At 41.7% G+C, this 21,018-nt stretch overlaps 1 protein-coding gene across 3 annotated transcripts in view; it reads right to left on the bottom strand.

Annotated features, from left to right (window-relative positions):
* nptnb (neuroplastin b) overlaps positions 1 to 21,018 on the bottom strand; it is a 31,731-nt gene that overhangs the window by 5,293 nt on the left and 5,420 nt on the right. For all 3 annotated transcript variants that reach the window (XR_002167901.1, XM_019866684.1, XM_019866683.1), the window contains exons 2-6: positions 13,634 to 13,981; positions 8,140 to 8,323; positions 6,967 to 7,061; positions 2,576 to 2,709; positions 2,219 to 2,492 (exon numbers count right to left, since the gene is read on the bottom strand). Coding sequence is in view for 2 of the 3 variants with exons in the window: in XM_019866684.1 (XP_019722243.1) it covers positions 2,219 to 2,492; positions 2,576 to 2,709; positions 6,967 to 7,061; positions 8,140 to 8,323; positions 13,634 to 13,981 (1,035 nt within the window). In the remaining variant the exon portion in view is untranslated. The remainder of the gene's footprint in view (positions 1 to 2,218; positions 2,493 to 2,575; positions 2,710 to 6,966; positions 7,062 to 8,139; positions 8,324 to 13,633; positions 13,982 to 21,018) is intronic.

The raw sequence follows: 21,018 nt of genomic DNA on the forward strand, positions 1-21,018 counted from the left end.
CGCACGTGCATCCAGCCCAGCGAAGCTTTTGTGACATCTTGGTGGTCGATTCTCAGTTTTGCTATTTAATCTGCAAAAAATGCTAATTTTGCCTCACAAACTGCGATGCGGATCCAATTATTTTGAGCCTTGAAAATAAATCTCAAGAAAAAGCAAAACAGAAGCAAAGTAAATCTTTTGACACATGCGTGAATTTTCCCCCTAAATTATTGTTGAATTACTTCTTGCAAGTCTTTCAACTCTAGAGGTTCCACTGTAGTAAAAAAACACTTGCATGCACAGTTGTGACCAATCCTTTTATGCCAAGTTTGCTCGCTATCCCACTTGACCTCAAACTGATATAAATACCCTTTGCAGTGATGTGTTATCACTCTCCCTTTGTCAATTTACAGCTGATGAAATGTTAAGAGGAGCGCCTTCAAGTGTAGCCGAAATAAAACTGTTTAATATTCCTTCCACGTTCGCCAGAGTAAATCTTCTTTGTTTGCTTTAAAGCAAACAAAAGCATGATGTACCCCGAGGCTTTGTTTGGGCTGTATTAGCGTGTTTGGTTAGCCTGCTGTTATCCATAATGACAGCAGGGCCTGTCGCAGTTGTGTTTTAGTGGAATGGGGCTGTAGTGGTATGTTGAATTTTTGAAGAGGATAAAGTCACATTGGTAAAGGTTAGGCATAACCTTTGTTGACTCCTGGCTGCCTTTGGGGTTTCGAGACATTTCAAGTGCTCACGTCCTCCACCGGAAGCGTACGGCTGTTTTTAAAGGCGCATTGTGGTTTAAATACATGCAGAAACGTTATTTGAATTTCAAGTCAGTTCTCTTTTTTTTTTTTTCTCTTGGTATTTTTTTTTTTTTTTTTTTAATCAGATTTCATTGAGCTGAATAAGACATAATGTTCAGTCTCGGCCCGTTAAGATGGCTTCCTGAAGTGTTTTGCTGCAGGGGTGAGTGTGTTAATACAAAGTTGTGTTTGCAGGCGTTGTTTACCTGCCTGTTTGCAGCGCGTCCGCCCACACTCAAAACCAGTTTGTGAGATGCGGCAACACAGAAGGCTTTAAAAATTATTGCAAGGGGAGGCATGCAAAGCCGGAGCACTCGCATAACCTAATATTACTGTATATCGTTTGAGGAATATTGAATCTCTGGCGGTAGATCAACATTTAACAAACACTGAGATGGAGCCAAATTCACACTTGGAGTTTTTTGGGGCAATGGACAGTAGGCTTGTTATAAACAACTGAAAAAAAAAGACATCTCTAGGACCATGCAGAATCTCTCACTTACCACCCATTTAGATTATGGTGCCGTTTCGAAAGGGGAAGGGAAAAATAGTCACCAATTCAGTTGCACATCTGAGTTGATATATATACATTATTCACATCATTGTTACCATGGCTGTCACTCAAAAGGGAACAACAGTTCTTCAAAAGGTTGGTTCACCTCTCATGCACCTCTCATTGCATGTGTCTCGCATGGGTATTACGTGAGGCAACACTTCCAGTTCCCGTTCGACACATCACGTCTTGACGAAAGTCACAACACATACTTCAGCAGGGTAAAAAAATTGAGCATTTTCTCTCCAATCTAAGTCAGCAAAGGCCCAATTCTCCGAAGCATTAATAACATCATAAAGTTTGTCAAACTTGTTCATGCTATCATTCAAAGCTGAGAGAAAAAAAACATGCACGCTCTCTAAAGCGCACATCTATGTAAGCAACTTCAAATGCATCATGTTCAATGATGACAGTTAACAGATGGACTAATAGTACACAATTACAGTCTGATGCTAAATCTAATGACTGCCACTTTTGTGTGTTTGTACATTGCGAAAAAACAATTGGACATGACAGTGTTTCATCATCCTATGATTATGCAAAATGCTCATGCGTTTTCCTAAAAAGTTTTTTCGATAGCTGCGAATGAAGACCTTTAATATTTTCCACTAGTCACATATGAAGAATTCTCTTCCAAACGTGACCAACCTCAATTTGAACCTGTGCAATCAATGAATTGGCTCAGAACATGCTCACCAAAAGTTACATGAATGACATGGCAAGATGAGTCATTTTTCAATTTGGCTTTTATCTCATTTAGGAAAAGAGCTCTTCATGGACAGTGTGATGTGCCATAGATCGATCGCCCACATCGAATAATTGCTCAGTGGTTATTTCAACGTATCAGATAGCAAGTTATACCCCAGTCAGAAATGGTGTCTCTTACCATCGATAATGTCATCCGGCCTCTTGCGTTTCTCATACACGACGATGATGACGACGAGGATGATAATTTCCGCGAGCACACCCAGGAACGGCCAAAGTGGCGCAAGATGGCTTCGCACCCGTAGAATGGTGATTTCGGCAGTTGTCCCTATGGCATTGGATGCATTGCACTCGTACTTCCCGGGATCTGTGTCGATATCGAGGTTTATGATGTTCAGCTCCGTGTAGTTGTCCCGGCTTGTGATGAAGAAGCGTCCGGTGGAGTTGTCAATGTCCTGAAAGGGTTCAAATTGCTTCATTCATGTCAAAAATACATCACATTCAAGTTTATCTGACAATGTGAAGGTAAATATCTTACAGTGGAGGAGGTCCCTTCCATTTTACGCCACGTCCAGGTGGGATGCGGATAACCGACCGACTTGCAGTAAAGCATGGCGTTTTCCCCCTCGTTTTTATTTTCACTTCGTTTATGGCCGGTGATAACAGGTTTCGCTATGATAAGAGATCAAAAGAAATGGTTAGCTAAGCTCGGAGAAGATGGTACAGAAGAAGAAGAGCGAGTTATTATACAAAGTGTGATTCGATGTTCTGGTAAACAACAACTTGAAAATAACGTTGAAGACTTTCAAATGCGTACGTGACACATTGCGACGAACCAGAGAAACCTCTTGTGATTAAATGTGTCCTACGCTAAAAATGTTTCATTTTTCTTGTTTCTCAACCATGTTAATGTTTAAGGTGTAGATGCCGAAGCAGCCAGAAATATCAAGTTAGCTCTTTCCCGCGGTTCCACTTGCTGACAGTGTCATTCTGAAATAAAGGGTGGCTAGTTTTTTCTTTATTTTAGTTTTCTTTTACAGAGGTTAACCTTTCGATATTGTGTGAAATCGACTCTATGTAAATTCATGTCTTATTATAGTGATAGTTTGAATCTGGGACTATTTAAATGTATCTTACATGTTGGGATTTTTTTTTTTTTTGTAAGCAGATTGTGTTCTAGTTTTCAGTGTGTTTCAACTCTATGCTGTCTGTCACAGATTCTAGGCCTCGACTGTTGTTCTACCATTCCATCCATTTTCTATCTTCAAAGGGCATTAGTGAGCTGAAGCCCAGCTGCCTTTCGAGGCGAGGCAGGGTACACCCTGGAAACCAGTTCGTCACAGGCAGTTTAACAGTATATTTTTTTTCATAGCGAATTACCCCTTTTATCTGAAAGATGGAAAACCTTTGAAAGACCTTTCGTCAAATGAGCTTTTCCCAGACAGATGTTCTGATCACGAAAATTTACCGCAATGAGTAAGATCACACTGCAATGTGGAGAAAGCAACAAAAAAAAAATCATTAAGAGTCATACTGAGGTCATAAGAGAAGGGGATCGGTGAGGTATTAGCGCCTCCAGATGTTCCAATTCAAAAACTCCAAAGTGATTTCCACAAGTGATGCAATGTGAAAGGAACAAAATAAATATGCTCTGATTAATGAACACTGCGATGGTGTCTATTCAAAACCAGGGATAGAACAAGCCACTGAGACCGCCAAGTCACAATAGTCTGCCAATTGAACAGGTGAGACTCTTCATTTGACTCTTTTCGCTGTGAGAGGATAACCACTCTGCCGATAATCCCCCAAAATTGCAATAATTCCTTCCATGCAATTAAGCAGGATAAGACCCCGAGTGATATTTTTTTTCTCAGCTGCACATGGATAATAGAGTAAGAGGGGGGGTCTGAGCTCTTTGGTGACATCACCCCCACTCTAATTATGGAGCCCACGTGCTGCCCTGAGTAGAGGAGTGGCCAAGCTCATTTGCGCCTTATCCCTGCCTTGTATTATGTCAACGAGTGACGGCATGGAGACAACTGTCCAAAGTGGCGGCAAAGCAGCGGAAACCTCAATTTCACACTCCCGCGATTATTAAACTGTTTGTGCCAGGCGGAGATAAAGAGCGTGGACTTTGGAGGAGGGAGGAGGTCATAGCTGTCAGAGAGGAGGATATGCATTCGGATTTCACCGGATGACTGAGAGACATTTAAATTAAATCCTCTATTGGCAGCTTTGAATCTGATCTGCTTGTGATGATCCGCAGGACTGTCCAAAAGTCTCAGACTACCATTAGCTTTGTTGTTAAAGTGACCTTGTTCACAACAGACGTTTTGACAGACTAAATAATCAAACAGATACAGTTAGTATGAAATGATTGCGGCTATTTCTGTTTCAGCTTTCATGGCGTTTCCTTCATCTCCCCGAATCATAACAGCAACCTCTCTCTGTCTTTCTCCGTACATGAGGAAGTAGCCTACTAAGTATTGAATCAGATGGACGAACAAACGTAAGGTCGTTTCCTATCTGTGTCTATGTTAGAATGTCATGTTAGCATTTTAGCATTTCCTCCAGTCTCATCAGCCTCTTGAAATAGTAACTGACTCCTAGAAATGAAAACTTTCTATCGGCCATGGCACTTTTTTTGGTACTTTTTTAAGTGCCTTTCTCTCTGTATGTTAGCATACCAAATATTAGCACCTTAGAATTGTACCATCTCGGTAGTGATATCAGCACCATGTACCAAATTGACATTAAAGGTTGGTTCATATTCTTCCAGGAACCAGGATATAGCCTACGAACTAACAATCCAGAAGGACAAACAAACAAAAACTCCCGTTAACGATGCCATCTGGGTCCATGTTAGTATGACAATTGTTAGCATTTCATCCATTCTCGTTAACCTCTTAAAATGTTACCAAACAAACACATAATGGATACGCCACAGTTGTTTGTTAACAATCCATTTGTTAGAGGTCTGTGTTATAATAACATTCCTGTATTTTGACGCTATAACATTGCCAACACCACAGTTATGACTTTAGCATAGTACTATTACTGATACTGCCACGAGTAAATGTTATTATCATTCAGCAGGTTAGGGCTTTTTTTAGGTACCAAATGAGTAGTGGCAGTGAGCTTAGTATCGCAGACAATAAACTCCCGTGCTGCAACAGAGATGGCTGGGACAGGATTCACAGCCTTAATCCTACAACATCACAGAAGCCTCCATCTGTTGCCTCTAGAGCTGAGTCCCGCAAGGATGAGTGTGCCAAGGACACTGTAGGCGAGGGATCGAAGCAATCGGCTGCCAAGAAGCACAGTGCAAAGCTGGCTAGCATAACAGCGGGCTCTCTACCTAGGTCACAAATGATTGCAAACACTTCAAGAAAATTTAAAAGAGCATTTGGGGATCGTGATGAAAAGGTTATCAATCTGGCAGTAGCTTCTTCTGGCACTGATGAACATAAAGGACAAACTCAGGCACCCTGTGTCCAGTGAAAGGGACTGACTTTCCCTCCCGGGGGACACATAGAAAGCCTCAACAGTCACAGGCCTGCAGCCACGGCGACGGCCAGGACACTTCACTTTGAACGGACACGAGTCCCGTCAGCTCTTGAGCCAGTAAAAAGCAGAACACACACACACACACACACACACACACACACACACACACACACACACACACTCATCACCCATGTTACGCAATCAGGCAGCGCTCTAAGACAACCACAGAATAAGAGGCAGGGCATGCTCAGTATGCAGCCTAGCCATGCCACAGCAAATTGGCTTATGTAGCGCACGCAGGCAAGCTTCTCTTGAACAGGGTCTTCACTTGCCCTTTCTCAGGGAGGATTCCTTATTCAAAGCGACGGCTTGGCCATCAGTTTGTGTGGTACAGCAGATGAGTTCGCCTGGTCGCTCGGCTTTTCGAGCACTGTTTACATAACCTGCTAATCGGTCCTTTGATAACCCAGTTTCCAATCACAAAATCGCAAGAGCGCTTCTATTTTGACAAGCGGCCCTAGAAATGCCCTGCAGGAGAGCTCCGTGTTTGCATGTCTGCTGAACATTTGCGGTCGCCTGTCCATTTTGTGAAGACCATCATCTGAGCGAAAGCCAAGAGTGACAACAGCCTCGGGAGAGCTTCCTGTCATAACCGTTGCACAGGATGAGTTCAAACATCTTTGTCAACAAGGAGTCACTTCACACAGCCTCAGGTTGTTAACTTTTCTAGGACATCTCTATCTTGCTATGGCTCAGCAGAAAATCAGCGATGTCCTCTCCATACATCCATCCGTTCATCCATTTCCTATACAACGTGACCTCATTAGCGTCACAGTTCAGTATGTCCCAAAGAGTAGTACGGGTGGGATAGAATATTGATAGAGTCTACAGCTACAATTATGAATACTGCATTAGCGTAGGTTTGTGATGGACTAAAGGTTTGGACATACGTACAGATTTGTATTATGTCAAAGTTGTCATGTCACTGAGAACCTCTGGTAATATAATCATTCAATGTCAACGTACTGTAAATGCACTCATACACTTTCCAACCGTTGCATCGTCAACATATCATCTAAATGATAAATGAACGGCATATTCTGCTACTTGTATACGCTTGATTGATTGCTGTGTTCTTGGTAGTATTTCTGAATTAAATCATCAACATCAAATGATATTTTACAGTAGTTATTCTTGGTGAAATATCTTGATAAATACCATCGTGACATACTCTGCGATTCCCCATTCTGGTGTTATTTGACCAAAGGTTCTTCCCTGGCATTGCACAATACACTACGAAGCCAGAATACCACCGGATTGTCTTTGTTCCCAATTCCGTGTTGGTGCCATTGATAGAGAACAATAATCTAACAGGCAAAGGGGCTTGACATCACAAACAGTTAGGCAATGCAATAATCTTACCTTTGACTTCAATTGTTGCATTTGCATTCGGAGCCATTTCGAATGTGTAGACACACATGTATTCCCCAGAATCATCTGCCCGTGGTTTACCAATTCTACAACAAGACAGAAACAATGAATGCCACGTTTTAAACCTACCAGTCACTCAAAGCAATGAAGTAAAGCACTACTAATTAGCTGGGACTACAGCAGCGAGGCCCTCGGAGGACCGGAGAGCCCGTGGCAAACAATGTGTTGGCATGATGCTGGAATATTACAGAGCAGCAGCTCAGGATTCTGCAGGCAGGGGAACCACGGGCATATTAGCCGCAATCTTCCGAGTATCACTGATGTAATGTGACAAGGAAGTGACCAATTGGTCCTATCTTGTGGCTACATAGAGTCTGTGGTTTGTCTACAGGGGCGACAATGGCTTTGTGCTTCATCTGTGATCCTTTGTGACAGTGCAAAGTTAAAACGAGTTGATACCGAAGGCCGGGGTTTATCACTTTTAGTACAGTGGTACCTCTACTTAAGAAATTAATTGGTTCTGGAAGAAATTTATGAACGAGAAAATTTTGTAAGTAGAGATGCGTTTTCCATGTAAATGCCCTCATCCATTCCAAGCCCCCCAAAATTCAGACATAAATGTTTTCTAAAGCATAAAAATGCAGCAAAATATGTAACAAATACATGTTATAATTAGATTTTTGCACAATAAATTAGAGTTTGTGCACAATGTAAAAAACAAAGAATTGAGTAAAAAATAAAAATGGTCATTTCACTTTTAACACAGTCCTTATCATTTTTTGCCCTCTTTAGTTCATGTTCTCTCCTAGAAGAGACCATACTGTATTTTTACCTTTCTTATCTTGAACATTTTTTTTTTGTAACAAGAGGCAATATTTTCCTTTTGAGGCATTTCGTCACTTGAAAATTTTGTATGAGGAGAAGTAGAAGTACCGCTGTGTAGATTAAGTTCAAAATCAGACTTAATGTTTTGCTTTTTCCAAGGATGCCAATCAACACAATTTTCAGAGGGAAAGATTCAGAGAGGCAATTAAAAAATCCAAAGGTCAACTGCCAGCAAGCCAATCAGTATGCTGCCTTTTTCTTGACACGGTCCGATGAACTTTGGGCCTTTAATTCACTTTCCATCAGTACTTTCTGCAACGCCGAGTCCTCAAACCACACCTGTACGCTGTGGTCCGATGCTCAGTCCGCGTGTTGGCGATCTCCCTTCCGTTCTTCACCCAGAAGCTCTCCGTGTGTACGGTGTTGGCGGTGTGGGCGGTGGTGAGGTTGCAATGTAGAGTAACTGGGACGCCAGGGGAGTCCGCCGGCAGGATGATCTGATCAGAGGCATTGATCTTTGGTTCTGCAAGACAGAGACGGTCCGGGCTGATCACAGGAGCGAGGCTCAGTGTACTGCTTGCAATATTCAGTAGCACCATTTAAAGCTTGATGCGATTAGAATGAGACATTTGTGGATGGCTGGCTGTGGTGTATTGGACGATTTTTTGAAACAGCAGCTAGACCTCATAACAACCAAATTAATTGAGAAGGTATAAAAAAAATACAAATATGTCGATTTACTTTCTTTGAGACATTATATAGAGTCCTGCGAAAAAGTGTCAGATCAATAAATACTGTTTGAGACTCAAATTAATCCAGTCCCTGCTGGTTGCAGCCAAGTAGTGCACTTCATTTGCCTCAGATGACTAAATTAGGAATCGATGCTACACAACTGACTGAGTTGACTGAGAGACATGATAAAACGTCATTTCATTTGCTTCTTTCATATTTTGTGTTTTTCATAAAACTATTTACTGTAATTACGACATAATCAGTGGAGGTCAGTGATCCACTACAGTGAACTGGTGTTAAACTGAAAGCCCGGGTCGATAGGTGGCTTGTCACATCATTTTATCTGGCACGCAAAGGCAAAATAATGTGTTTCTTGATAAAAATGGTATTGTATTGAAAATACCAAAATTGCAAATTGTCTTCACTTTTAACAAAGTTGAGATATTGCAAGCATTTTTGGGGGTACGAGTCACCCTTCTAAAATAAAATAAATACATTTCTGACTGGGTTCTGGTTTCCAAACGAGTAATCTATCAATTTACTGTGTGTATGGAATAAAATGAGGCCATCCTGCAATTGCATGGGTTCACAGTCATAATGTACCCCTGAGGGAAACCATAACTGATGCGGCACATGACAAAAATTAGTTGAACATCTTTGCTACAGCATCTTGCGATTTTTGAACCAATTGGGCTCATGTGCCGCTGTACTAATGGAACTGTGTCACAAACCGTGTGCCACCTTAAATTGATTTATGATGTTTAATCTTGTAGTACACACCGCTGTAAACCTGTTTTGGCAAATTTTCAGTGGAAAATGAGCTCTAAATTAGATGTAACATCAAACACATCACTGACATTCTATATTACTGCTGTGCTGCATGATTTTGCCCTCCAAGTCACAGCGATCCCTGGTCACTCCGCAATTCATTTCTCAAGGACGTTCAGGGCAGAGTGTGTCTGTCCTCTGCGCCGCCTTGAGTGGGAGGGAGGCTTGCTTCCAGGGCAGACCCACCACGACGGTCATGAAACCCCTGAAGGGGGGAGGCGTAGAGCGTCCTAGCGTCGTGACGCAACTGATTCCTGCAAAGCCACGAGCCGGTCGGCAAAAGATGACTAGCTAGTGACTTCTATTAGCATTCACAGCACCATCTTCCCGCACTGCTGTATGCCACACTAGCTACAGGGAAATCACTCCCGCTCCTCCCTCGCTTGTCCCCCAGCCAAGCATGTTCTATTAATAGCACGTTCAAGACATGCATACAGACACAACATGAGGTACATAAATTAACATTTAGCCAACTCGGCAAGAGTGGTCCACAGGCAATTCACACACAGGGTTGTTATAAGGATGCCCTGTCAATAGCCAACGCTGAAGACTTTATGTGTACGATGCGCGAAGCTCAAGATAAAATGTGCCCTATAAATAGGCAGGGGAAACACGTTCCCTCCTCTCCCCCTATATCACACTATTTTCTGCATGAAACTAAATCAAAATAATCAATTCGTGCCTGTCCTTAAAAGGGTGGATGGTGAGCTGGAGCATATCCCAGCGGTGTGGGCATGAGGCAGGCTATACGTACTCATAAACTCTGGATTGGGAGCCAGCCAATTGCATTGCACATGTCGACAAACAACAATTCACGTTGGCATTCACACCTACGGGTATTTTAGCATCATCAGAATACCTCACGTATGTTTTGGAGATGTGGGAGGAAACCAAAGTACCCAGCGAAAAAAACTGATAAAATTACGGTGACAAGATGCGGACTTCTCATAGAGATTGGAAGCCTGATCTCCTGACTGTAAGGTAGGCGTGCTGCAAAACAAAACCCATTTAAATGAAAAGGGTTGAGGGCATTATGACACCCCTGCCATGAAATGACTGACATATAGAGAACAGTGAACCAAATGTCTGCACTGCTTGTTCCTAACAGGGATTTTTAGTCTTCTGTTGCAAAAGAAAATCAGGTCCATTAGAAGCTTATTAAGTTCCACAAAATGGTCCCTCTTAAATGCAACTACTGTGATTTGAAGCACAGAGTGTAACTCACTGAGTTAATGAAAGTGGCACTCCACTCAAAATGCGAGTGTATTATCGCATGTACCGCTAATACTCACTCACTGTTGGCTCAAAAAGAGGCGAGAAAAGCCGCTCTGCGGAATGTCATCGCACTTGCGAGTCCGGAATCTTTGAAAAATGTACATTGAGAATCTGCCTGGTGTGTTGTATGTATGTTGGAATTATATTCTTGCTTCCTGAAGGAGTTTGCATGAGCAATGGAAAAGTAACCCAGAAATGGAAGTCAGATTTTAACGTAGTCTTTGTCTTTGCTGCTCAGTACAAAAAGCAGAGAACAGAAGTCGCAATAATTAGAGAACAACAGAATGTACTTCGCTAATTGAGCTGTATTTAGTGTCAATGTGATTCCCTTCTTAAGGACAAGCAGTAATTCCTCTGTACTTTCACCTCTGAATCAGTGACCATCAAACGGTGTATATACGGTATATCGCAGTTAACAATCTTTCAAAAAAGACAATGCGAAGTCTTAAGGCTCTTCAACTCACTCTTGAATTACCTTATGCTCAGACGCTATACATCCACGATGGCATCAAAGGTTGACTACCCAATTTATTGCTTTTAATGTTTTGCACACTAATGACAGTTACAAGATTGTCCTTTTTAATATTACCGTATTTTCCACGCTATAAGGCGCTTCGGAGTATAAGGTGCACCTTCAAGGAACGGACTATTTTAAAACTGTTTTCATATATAGGGCGCCCCGCATTATAAGGCGCATAGAATAGAAGCTAAAAATAGTGGCTGTGGTTGCGTTATGCATCCACTAGATGGAGCTACACTAAAGGGAATCCAATGCACTACAGCTTTGTTTATATAGAACTTTCACAACCGCTGCAGCTGGACAGAACATTTAAAATACGACATCCCAGAAATCAGAATATCGAATCATATATAAGGTGCATCGGATTATAAGGCGCACTGTCGGCTTTTGAGAAAATTGAATGCTTTTAGGGGTGCCTTATAGTGTGGAAAATACGATACTTTGAACATTGTCTCAAGGAAAAAAAAACTATGAGAAATTGAGACAAAGTGGAGGTTGATAGGAAATCCTTAAACAGATCATTTCGGAATTTAGAGGTTAGCTATTTATATTCAAATTCTTTCCAGCTCAAGTCAAAGTAACGTCCTTTTCAATAGCTGTGGATGAAACCTTGTATGTGCAGCTTTCTTATGAAGTAACAACAGAGTGTGCACATTTTCAGTCTGTGGTATGCTAAAAAGAATGAACTTCGCCCAAATCAAATGATGTTAAAATATATACATCCAGATTTGTCAGAAGCACTGGCAAGGATCTGACAACTTTTCAGCCTCTCTGGCATACGCTCACGATGACTAACAGCCTTCTAAGTCTCTCTGTGCTTCAGTGGGCCGAGCGGTCGAGCATGCACAGATTAAAAAGGTCCACTTAAGCATTCGGTTTGTTTGACTGTTTGTGTGCACAGAGTAGAGGGTTTAAGGGCCTATAATGTCATTACTGATTCACAGTCACACACTTATTGTCTGAGAAGGTTACACTATGCTCAGGCAAGTCCAGGGAGACTCTTTCATGGAAATAAAATGCGTCTCATCCGAAGGTGAAATGAAGCACCCAATGGGGTCTGGTTCTTCTATTGGATCACCACCCCATTCGAGGGCTGAAATATGATATCATTTTTTGAGAGAGGCTGACCGCTAATGTCCCTTCGTGTTGCCTTAGATTCTCAATCAAATTTGAATGTAGAGGTTGTAGGAAAAATGAAAAAAAGAACGATGGGATTAGCATGCTATTAAAGACAACAATCCAAGCAATACAAGAGAAGCAACCAAAATGACAGTCACAGTTACAATCAGAAAGAGTGAATCGATGAAATTAGTACAGTGGTACCTCTACTTACGAACTTCTCTTCATACGAAATTTTCAAGTTACGAAACGCCTCAACAGGAAAATATTGCCTCTTGTTATGAAAGAAATTTCAAGATACGAAAGGTAAAAATACAGTATGGGCTGCTACTCACAGCTCCGAGTTTCCTGAACGCAACATACTTACAGCTGCTCTGCCATTGGCTACTACCGAGCATCATCCTGGCATTCCATTGGCTAAGAGGAACCTCTACCGTATGTATCTATGTGTGTAGATCGATTGATATGTGTCTATGCAGCATCCTCGCCTTTTGCCCGTCGGGCCATGAGGCGTTCGGATAGTTTTACGTAAATACGAATCACCCAGAAAAAGTGTTCACCAGTCGGGTGATCGCTCACTATGCTGATGTTTGCCTTGGACATTTTCGAAGGATTGTTAAAAGCCGACGAAAGCAAATGTACTTGGATCAGTTCTTTACAAAACGGCAAGCAAAAACCTCTTCTGAGAGAGAACATGAACTAAAGAGGGCAAAAAACGATGAGGATGCAGTTAAAAGTGAAATGACCATCATTTCTATTCTTTACTGTATTTTTTGTTTTTTACATTGTGCACAACTGTCATTTATTGTGCAATCATCTGATTGTAACATGTATTTGTTTCATATTTCGATGCTTTTTTATGCTTTAGAAAACATTTAGGTTTGAATTTTGGGGGGCTTGGAACAGATTAGGGCATTTACATGGAAAACGTGTCTCTACTTACAAAATGTTCTAGTTAAGAAATTTCTACCAGAACCAATTAATTTCATAAGCAGAGGTACCACTGTATTTAGAAGAGAAGCCAGTGACGTGGATGGGAGAGGGAGTCCAAAAATGTGGATAGCAACAGTATCCCTACGTTTGTTAACATATGCCATAAATATTTAAAGGCTCACGAGAGAGGGAAACCAAAGAAAAATGAAATGATCGTATCGGGATTTTAGAGGTCATACTTTATATCACTGCTATTCTGTGACATCCGTCCGAGCAAGACAATCACATTTTACCGCACATGATGGTTCTGTGACATCCGTCCGTCACATATCCGAGCAAGACAATCACATTTTACCGCACATGATGGAGTGGTTAGGACAGAAGATTACGGCTTCATTCCTCATCTCAAGGACATGCACTACTCACTCTGTAGCACCGAAATGGTGGCCTGGGCCCGAATCCAGGTGATGGCGGGGTTTTGCCGCAGGTCGTTTCGCCTGGGGTCATTGCTCGCTCGGCACTCGTAGGTCCCAGAGTCTTCCAGCGTGAGGCGCGTGATGCCCAGAACGCTAACACCGTTGGCGCCGTAGGCCGTGTTGATGGACACTCTGCGCTTGCGGGCTCCGTCCCACAGTTGCTTGAACGAGTCTGCTCGGTTGATTTCGGAATACCACCACTGGATCTCTGGGGTGGGGTTACCGCGTACGTCGCAGTAGAGCTCAAATGTGTCCCCGGTGAGCTTCGTCTCGGACATCGGCGACTTCACAAACCCAGCTGAAAACAAGAGGACAAGACTGTTAGAGCAGTAGGTAGGGTGAGAAAACACCAAGGGAGCGTAAAGGAAATTCAATGTAATTGGAGTACCGCTTGGAAAAATAGTTGATATGGAATCAACAGTGTCTCCGCTGTTAAATTGGTATTTCTCTGCTATGTGTCATTGTACGGTTATTCCATTGGGACATTGAAGGTTTTTGAATACCTAAACTAGCCTGCACAGTTAAATTACAAATCAAGCGCCTATTAACAGCACGTTACAGAAAATGCCACACATTGGTGGGTGGGGAGGAATGGAAATACGACTAATCTCCTTTAATCCCGAGCAGATATTGCTGTGACAGAGAAAATGAGGTCAACCGACCTTCAGTTTGGATGAGCGGGACATTCAAGAGCACACACATTTTGTTTTGTTTTGTTTTTCTCCCAAAATCCATTTGAAGAAAAGTCAGACCGCCATTACCTCTCCGACAGACCACTGAATGACTGACACTTTGGAATGCCATCAGCCGGTAGTATTCCACCGGGAACCACCTCGCTGCCTAAAGGAAACATTGCAGTATTGTTCATGAAGTGGGATCCCATTGGTGTTACCGCCAAAGCTACACATGTAGCAGTGTGTGTTTGGGTTTCCTTCACGCTCCAGTTCCACATCGGTAGTCAGCCCAACAACACACTGACAGCCCTAATGAACTTCATCTAATGACAAATCACCTGGACCACAGATACTCTTCTCAACCTCCCCCGAAGCCTGTCAGTTGTAAACAAAAGAAAGGAAAAAAATAAAAAAGGAACAACCTCAAATTCACTTTGTCCTTGATCGGTAGAGGAAATTGGGACAAAGATGCTGTTGATCTGCTGGGTTTTTTTTCCAAGTCACTCCAGATTTGTCCGAGCAGAAAGTATTTCGTAGTCCGACAACAAATTCATTTCGACTTTACAATTGCTTTTGTTTTTTTTAAGAGTCTGATTCCTAGTCATTAGTCTGAGGCCATCTGTGAGCTATTTCCCAGAATCAAAAACGTTTTTTTCTGTGAAAATTACATGAAGGGTAAAAGTCACAATTTTTGGACAAAATTAGCAACCTGAAAGTATAGTGGCAAAAGAATTTCAAAAACCCATGCCCAAGAAAACACAGGGAGCCATGTTAGGGTCATTTTTGGTCATTTCCAGAGATCCTATGATGACAGACTTATTTGATTGCGCTCAAATTTCAACGACAAATACTTGATAGGATCTGCGATGCCAAATGGTGCAGCAATGGAATTTTTGTCATTGCACGTCATGCATCGTGCCGGTGAAACGCCATAAAATACAGAAATCGGATAACTCAACCCCACAAGGTCAGACCTTGACCAAACGCCTCGCATGTGATGAAGTTCCGGCCTTTACGGGACTCATAGGCGCACCTCCTACTGACATGAAGCAATAACTCCTTCTGACGCTTTCATTTACTTCGAACTCAGTCTGGCACACCTCCCGACTTTTTCGTGCCTCGAGGGAAAGGGGTTGCCGTCATTGTTGCCTGCAGTTTGGATGTCTATCCATTCATCCATCCTTTTTCTCTTCCACTTGAACTGGAGTCTTTCCCAAATGACTTTGGGCGAGACTTTGGCGATGAGAATCCGGATCGACTAACTGTGAGGCAGATAGGGTTGCCGCTAGGCAACCATGCTGGAGAGTTTTGAATTCACTCATTTTTTTTTTTTTTTTTTTACTGTCGCTCGGCTTTAGTCGATGTGAAATGCAGTCTCCCCCAAACTTGTGATCTCTGTCATTTGGCAAGTTGACTTGAACAGAATGTCAAAAGTCCAGCCAAAAAAAAAAAAAACACGTACTTAACAAAACATGAATTTTTTTTGGTAACCATAGTAACAGTTCAGTTGCCGAAAACATGCTCATGACTCACAGCCAGATGGATATGAATTTGATAAAAGGAGGGCAGAAATTGTGAGCGGAATTTGGCAGGAATTTAAATAAAACAAACAACAACAAAAAAAACCCAACGATGTGTCGGAGGGTATTCGGCACTCACAATGCCAGCTTCGATGCGCGATGCCTCCAGTTCTGATTAGCATTTGTTCCTTTTCTCTGCAAACATCTGTTTCCATCAAGCTCACAACATAATTCCGGAGGGTGAAACTAAGTCTAATACGCCTACACTCATAAAAGCGGAATTTCAATTTGACACATTTACTGTGACATTCTTTACTACGATTGTATGCGTGCGAGGCGTTGAGCAACTCCGCTTGTGGCAAAGGGTAGCCATAATAATAATGGAAAATTAATGCAGTAAAAAGCCAATCGAATGCTGTTCGGGGTGACAACCCAAGGAAGAGATTAGCCGGGCGTAATTTGTATTCAGCAGGGGGAGAATTAACGTACAGAACAAACTACAGACAACGCTCAACAAATGAGCAAGTGCAATTCCAGCAACATGCTAACATCGAGGAGCTGGCGCTCATCCAACCATCTATTCTGACTTCAAAGTCATACCGGAAGAAAAATGCAGCTACTGATGTACTCTGCTACTTTGTCAGAAAAGCTATCTTAGTTCCCCTCAAATAATTTGCGCCTGCCCAGGTTTCATTTCACTGAAATAAAAGGTCACCTATTGACTGACTGGCGTCAAGTCTTGAGTTTATATAATCCTAACCAGACAAAATGGAGCATTTTCACTGTAGCGGCATTTTCAATGTATTTGCATTTCAATATTAGGACTGTCACTAAGTTATTTACGGATATAATATGAGGTATTCTTTGCTTAAAATCTGATTTTTTTTTTTTTTTTTTATAGTTGCACTCGGCTTACAAGGAATCTAAGCAGCAGTGAGAGAGAGGCTCAATGTTCGGCAGCAGCAGTAGCGCAAAAAAAAAAAAAATTCGAAGTTGTTTAAGCATTAAAGCGTTACTCCACTGATGTCGGTATAAAAGAGAGCTCCCCTGAGAGGCAACATCAAGCCACACACAAGCGCCGTGCAGCCTGAGAGTGAGTCAGCTGCCTGCCTACAACCTGGATCCCCATCTGCACTCCCACAAGGCAGACAGAGAGCGCAGCGAGTAGGAAAACCCCCCAAGGACCGCTGAACTGGTCACATGCAAGAAGGTAGCGTGTGTGTGTGTGTGTGTGTGTGTGTGTGTGTGTGTGTGTGTGTGTGTGTGTGTGTGTGTGCGTGCATGTGTGTGTGTGTGTGTGTGTGTGTGTGTGTGTGTGTGTGTGTTGAAGTGGTAGTGGGAGCATGTGCAGATATGCTGCAGCATGGTCCTCAAACAGATTTTGCACTTTTACCAGACAGGAGAGCTGCCGGTATTGCGACTGACTTGTTTTAGGAACTTTATTTATTTTCATCGAGCAATGTAATATTTTCGACTGTAAATCAGGCATGGGCAACTTAAATGATGGAGGGTTTCATCAGTTCATCAGTTTTCAACAAAGGACCACGAACTACCAAACCGGATTTATGACAAAACGTGAAATGTGGACAACATACATGCATACGTTGCTCTGAAGAAATGACAATTTTCATAGTACATTTCTCATGCGTGAAAAAAAAATCCACTATTCAACAACAAAGCGTTTGAAACAAACATCAAAATAACCACATACTGCGATTCCACCACCCCCACCCGAGTTTAAAGGGCTTGCATCAAAATTAGCATCCAAGGATAGCGCAAAACCCCTGAGCAGCAAACCAACATTAAGTGCAAGAACTCATTTTGTGCTTATTTTTTCCACAAAAATCAACTCCCAGCAACTTTGAAGATTACTGAGGTACTTAGTTTGTCCATGTCATTCTCCCCAAAAAATATTAGGCCTACTCACATTGCACAATAGGTCAGTATAAGTCCCGGTGCAAGTGTGACTAAATAATGTCTGCCATCTAGTGGTGAATGGTGATACTGCAATTATAAAGCAGAACACCGCTTGTTTGCAAGGGATATATATATATATATAATTATTTTTTTTGTCAACCCAAAATAAGACGCTGACAAACTTACAAGACGCTTTTTAAAAAGGTATATTGATTAATATATCATTTTTTAAAAATGTTATTACACTTTAATATGTGGCTATAGATTTCATGTAAATTTGATGTGTATCTGATGCGGCTGCTCAGGTCACCGTCATGCGACCTACGTGTCATCAAAAGCCAAACATGCGCTCCAAGCGGACGGGGGGAGAGTTCGTGGCAGACGACTCATGATTTTCCTTACATCAGCAAAGTTATGAAGAGAAACAGTGTTAATTTTATGTTTGAATTTAGTTTCATCCCACTTGGAACATAAAGCAAAGCATAAAGTGGACATTTGTGGTGATGGTAATAATTGAGCCAAAAAAACGTTTCATTAGTTCGGCGCAACAATGAGGTGACATCCTCTTTTCTAAACGTCTCCATGAATTGAGAGGATCAAGGGAGCATTGTGTCAATTCCCCAAAATATTTTTGCCTCCTCCCGCCTCATTCCTCTCTCAATGCAACTTCAACACGTGACGTTGTTTTATGCGTGCATACGGGTCACTTCACGGATGCTTTTAGAAGTCGCACTTGTTTTTGTAATGTATTCACTGTGCAAAACTCTGAATTGGGAATCAGGCCCTGCAGTGTGAACGTCGCCAATGAAGCAGTGCAATTATACAACATCTATAATAATAAGCAGCGATAAATTAAAAATCTGTCAATATTTTACCCTTGAGATGACTTGGCTCGGTGGTCCAGAGATCATCAGCGTGGTCAGTGTTTGCTTTCGACACCGCTGGCAACCACTGCCATGACTGTGCACCTTACGTAATGTCAAGGTGGGGGGAGCCATGTGACACAATGTGGCCGTTATTTGCAAATTCAAGTCAAACTGCTCCCCCGGCGGTCTCGTTTGAATCACAGCGGCACGGCAACAGTTTAATAAGATGTAAATCCCAGCAACCCTTGCTGGGTTGGCACGCTCTAATCCGGCCCTGTAATCACAACCGCCAAACATGGCCTTTTATTATGTTTTAGAGGTCAAAAGGAGGCATAGTCAAATGATTCGAGGCAAAACTGATTTTATATGAGCCGATGTTTGTAACCCTAGCGGATAGCTCATTACAAACCTTGATGCACTTGCTAAACTTGACATCATGATACTGTGATGTAGCCTCTTAACTCTAACCTGATACCTTGTACATTTAAACTTTTTTTTTTTAATCACCAGATAATAGCGGGACATCTGTCCACTACACTTATCGATAATAAAATATGCAAGGCAAACAGCAATGCCGTGGTGCCTTGAAGGCTGAACCGGTCTGAAGTCTTTTAGCATAAGCGGATGTGTCCATGTCATGATAGCGTGAGATAATTACCAGTTCGCCGTGTGCATGACTGAGGGAAAGTGTTGCTTCTCTTCATCCATGTTGTTTATGATGGTAGGTTTCTACTTGCTGTTTTCGTTCCCATTTGTAGATATATATATACAGTATATATATATATATATATATATATATACAGTATATATATATATATATATATATATGGACTGGTTCGCACGTGCACCTCACAGTGCAGAGGTCGTGAGTTCAAATCTGGGGCCTTGTGTGGAGTTTGCATGCTCTTCCCGTGCCTGCGTGGGTTTTCTCCAGATACTTTGGTTTCCTCCCACATTCCAAAAACGTGCAGGGTAACTTGATTTTATATACTGTGCGTGTGCGTGTGAATATAATCCCTGCTTATTTTACACAGTTGTACGGTCCACGTCTGCCGGTTGTGTGTTTTTGCGTTCAGTGCGGGTCCATATCAAATTTCACACAGAGCAAGACCGACTGGGTCGAAGCGCTGGCTCGAGGCCCGCAGCATATTTTCCAGATTCACAAATGGACCTTTTGTCCAGAGCGCGGACAAGAAACACGATAATGGACAAGTCGCTCCTTTGTCTCATAGTTCTATTGATTGGATCGGATGCATCTTTATAACGCTCGTCTTAAAATGGCAAACCCCGCCTCTCTTGATTGCAGCGCTTGACGGAAATAAAGAGGAACAAAAGGGCCACTTATTGGCAAAATAGCACTTATTATACTCTAGTGCTTAGTGCAGAGCTTGTGGGTGCAGCCTTCTTGCTCGTTCGTGTCTTTGTGTAATAATATCAAGAACAAAAGTTGGCAGGGAAACTGCTTTAAAGATTAGGACAAAACAAACTGTTCATATTTAGACTTATATTTTCCCGATGGAAATAATTAAAAGTGAATTCATTATACCTTCATCAAATTTCAGTCAATGTTGAAGTCATATTTTAACATTTAAGTGTAATTCAAGTGCAAAAAGAAGTTAAATATTGTTACGGATGGATACGGACAGGAGACCGAAAGGATGGATGGATGGATGGATGAATGGATAGATAGATAGATAGATAGATAGATAGATAGATAGATAGATAGATAGATAGATAGATAGATAGATAGATAGATAGATAGATAGATAGATAGATAGATAGATAGATAGATAGATAGATAGATAGATAGATAGATAGATAGATAGATAGATTCTGCTCCATCCACAACTAGCCTGGAAAACTCTTCTCTTTTCGGCTTAAAAAATAAGAAATAATCTCATAATTATCTCCAAAATGAATCATTTTTAATTTTAGCTCTGGTGTCGAAATAAGGATGCTCATAGGCGAATGGAGAGCACTGCGTGGAATAGTTTTCAACCTTCTTCAACATGTGTTGACAAAACAAAACAAAAAAAGAAAGCATTAAATTTGAGTCTGCTTCTGCTTTTTCCAAAGCTAAATGCAGCTGATTTCTTGGCACTTGGCAGGCAACCAGAACAGAGTTCGACGACCATCAGTATTATTTTGATTCTCAGCCATCAGTGGTAACCTCCACCAACAATTTTTTTTTTAAAAATACTTAATTAATTAATTAACTTGTGTCCTATGTGTTGTGTTGTGTTATTTTTGTTATTTTGACTTCAAAATGGCGCCGCGAGAGTGGCTGCCTTTCCAGCAGCTCCTATATTTTGTTGTTCTACTTCTTCCTTTCATAACTTTGCTGCTGTGAATTGGGAA

Source organism: Hippocampus comes, unplaced genomic scaffold, assembly GCF_001891065.2.
Source record: "Hippocampus comes isolate QL1 unplaced genomic scaffold, H_comes_QL1_v1.1 scaffold82, whole genome shotgun sequence".
NCBI lineage: Eukaryota > Metazoa > Chordata > Actinopteri > Syngnathiformes > Syngnathidae > Hippocampus > Hippocampus comes.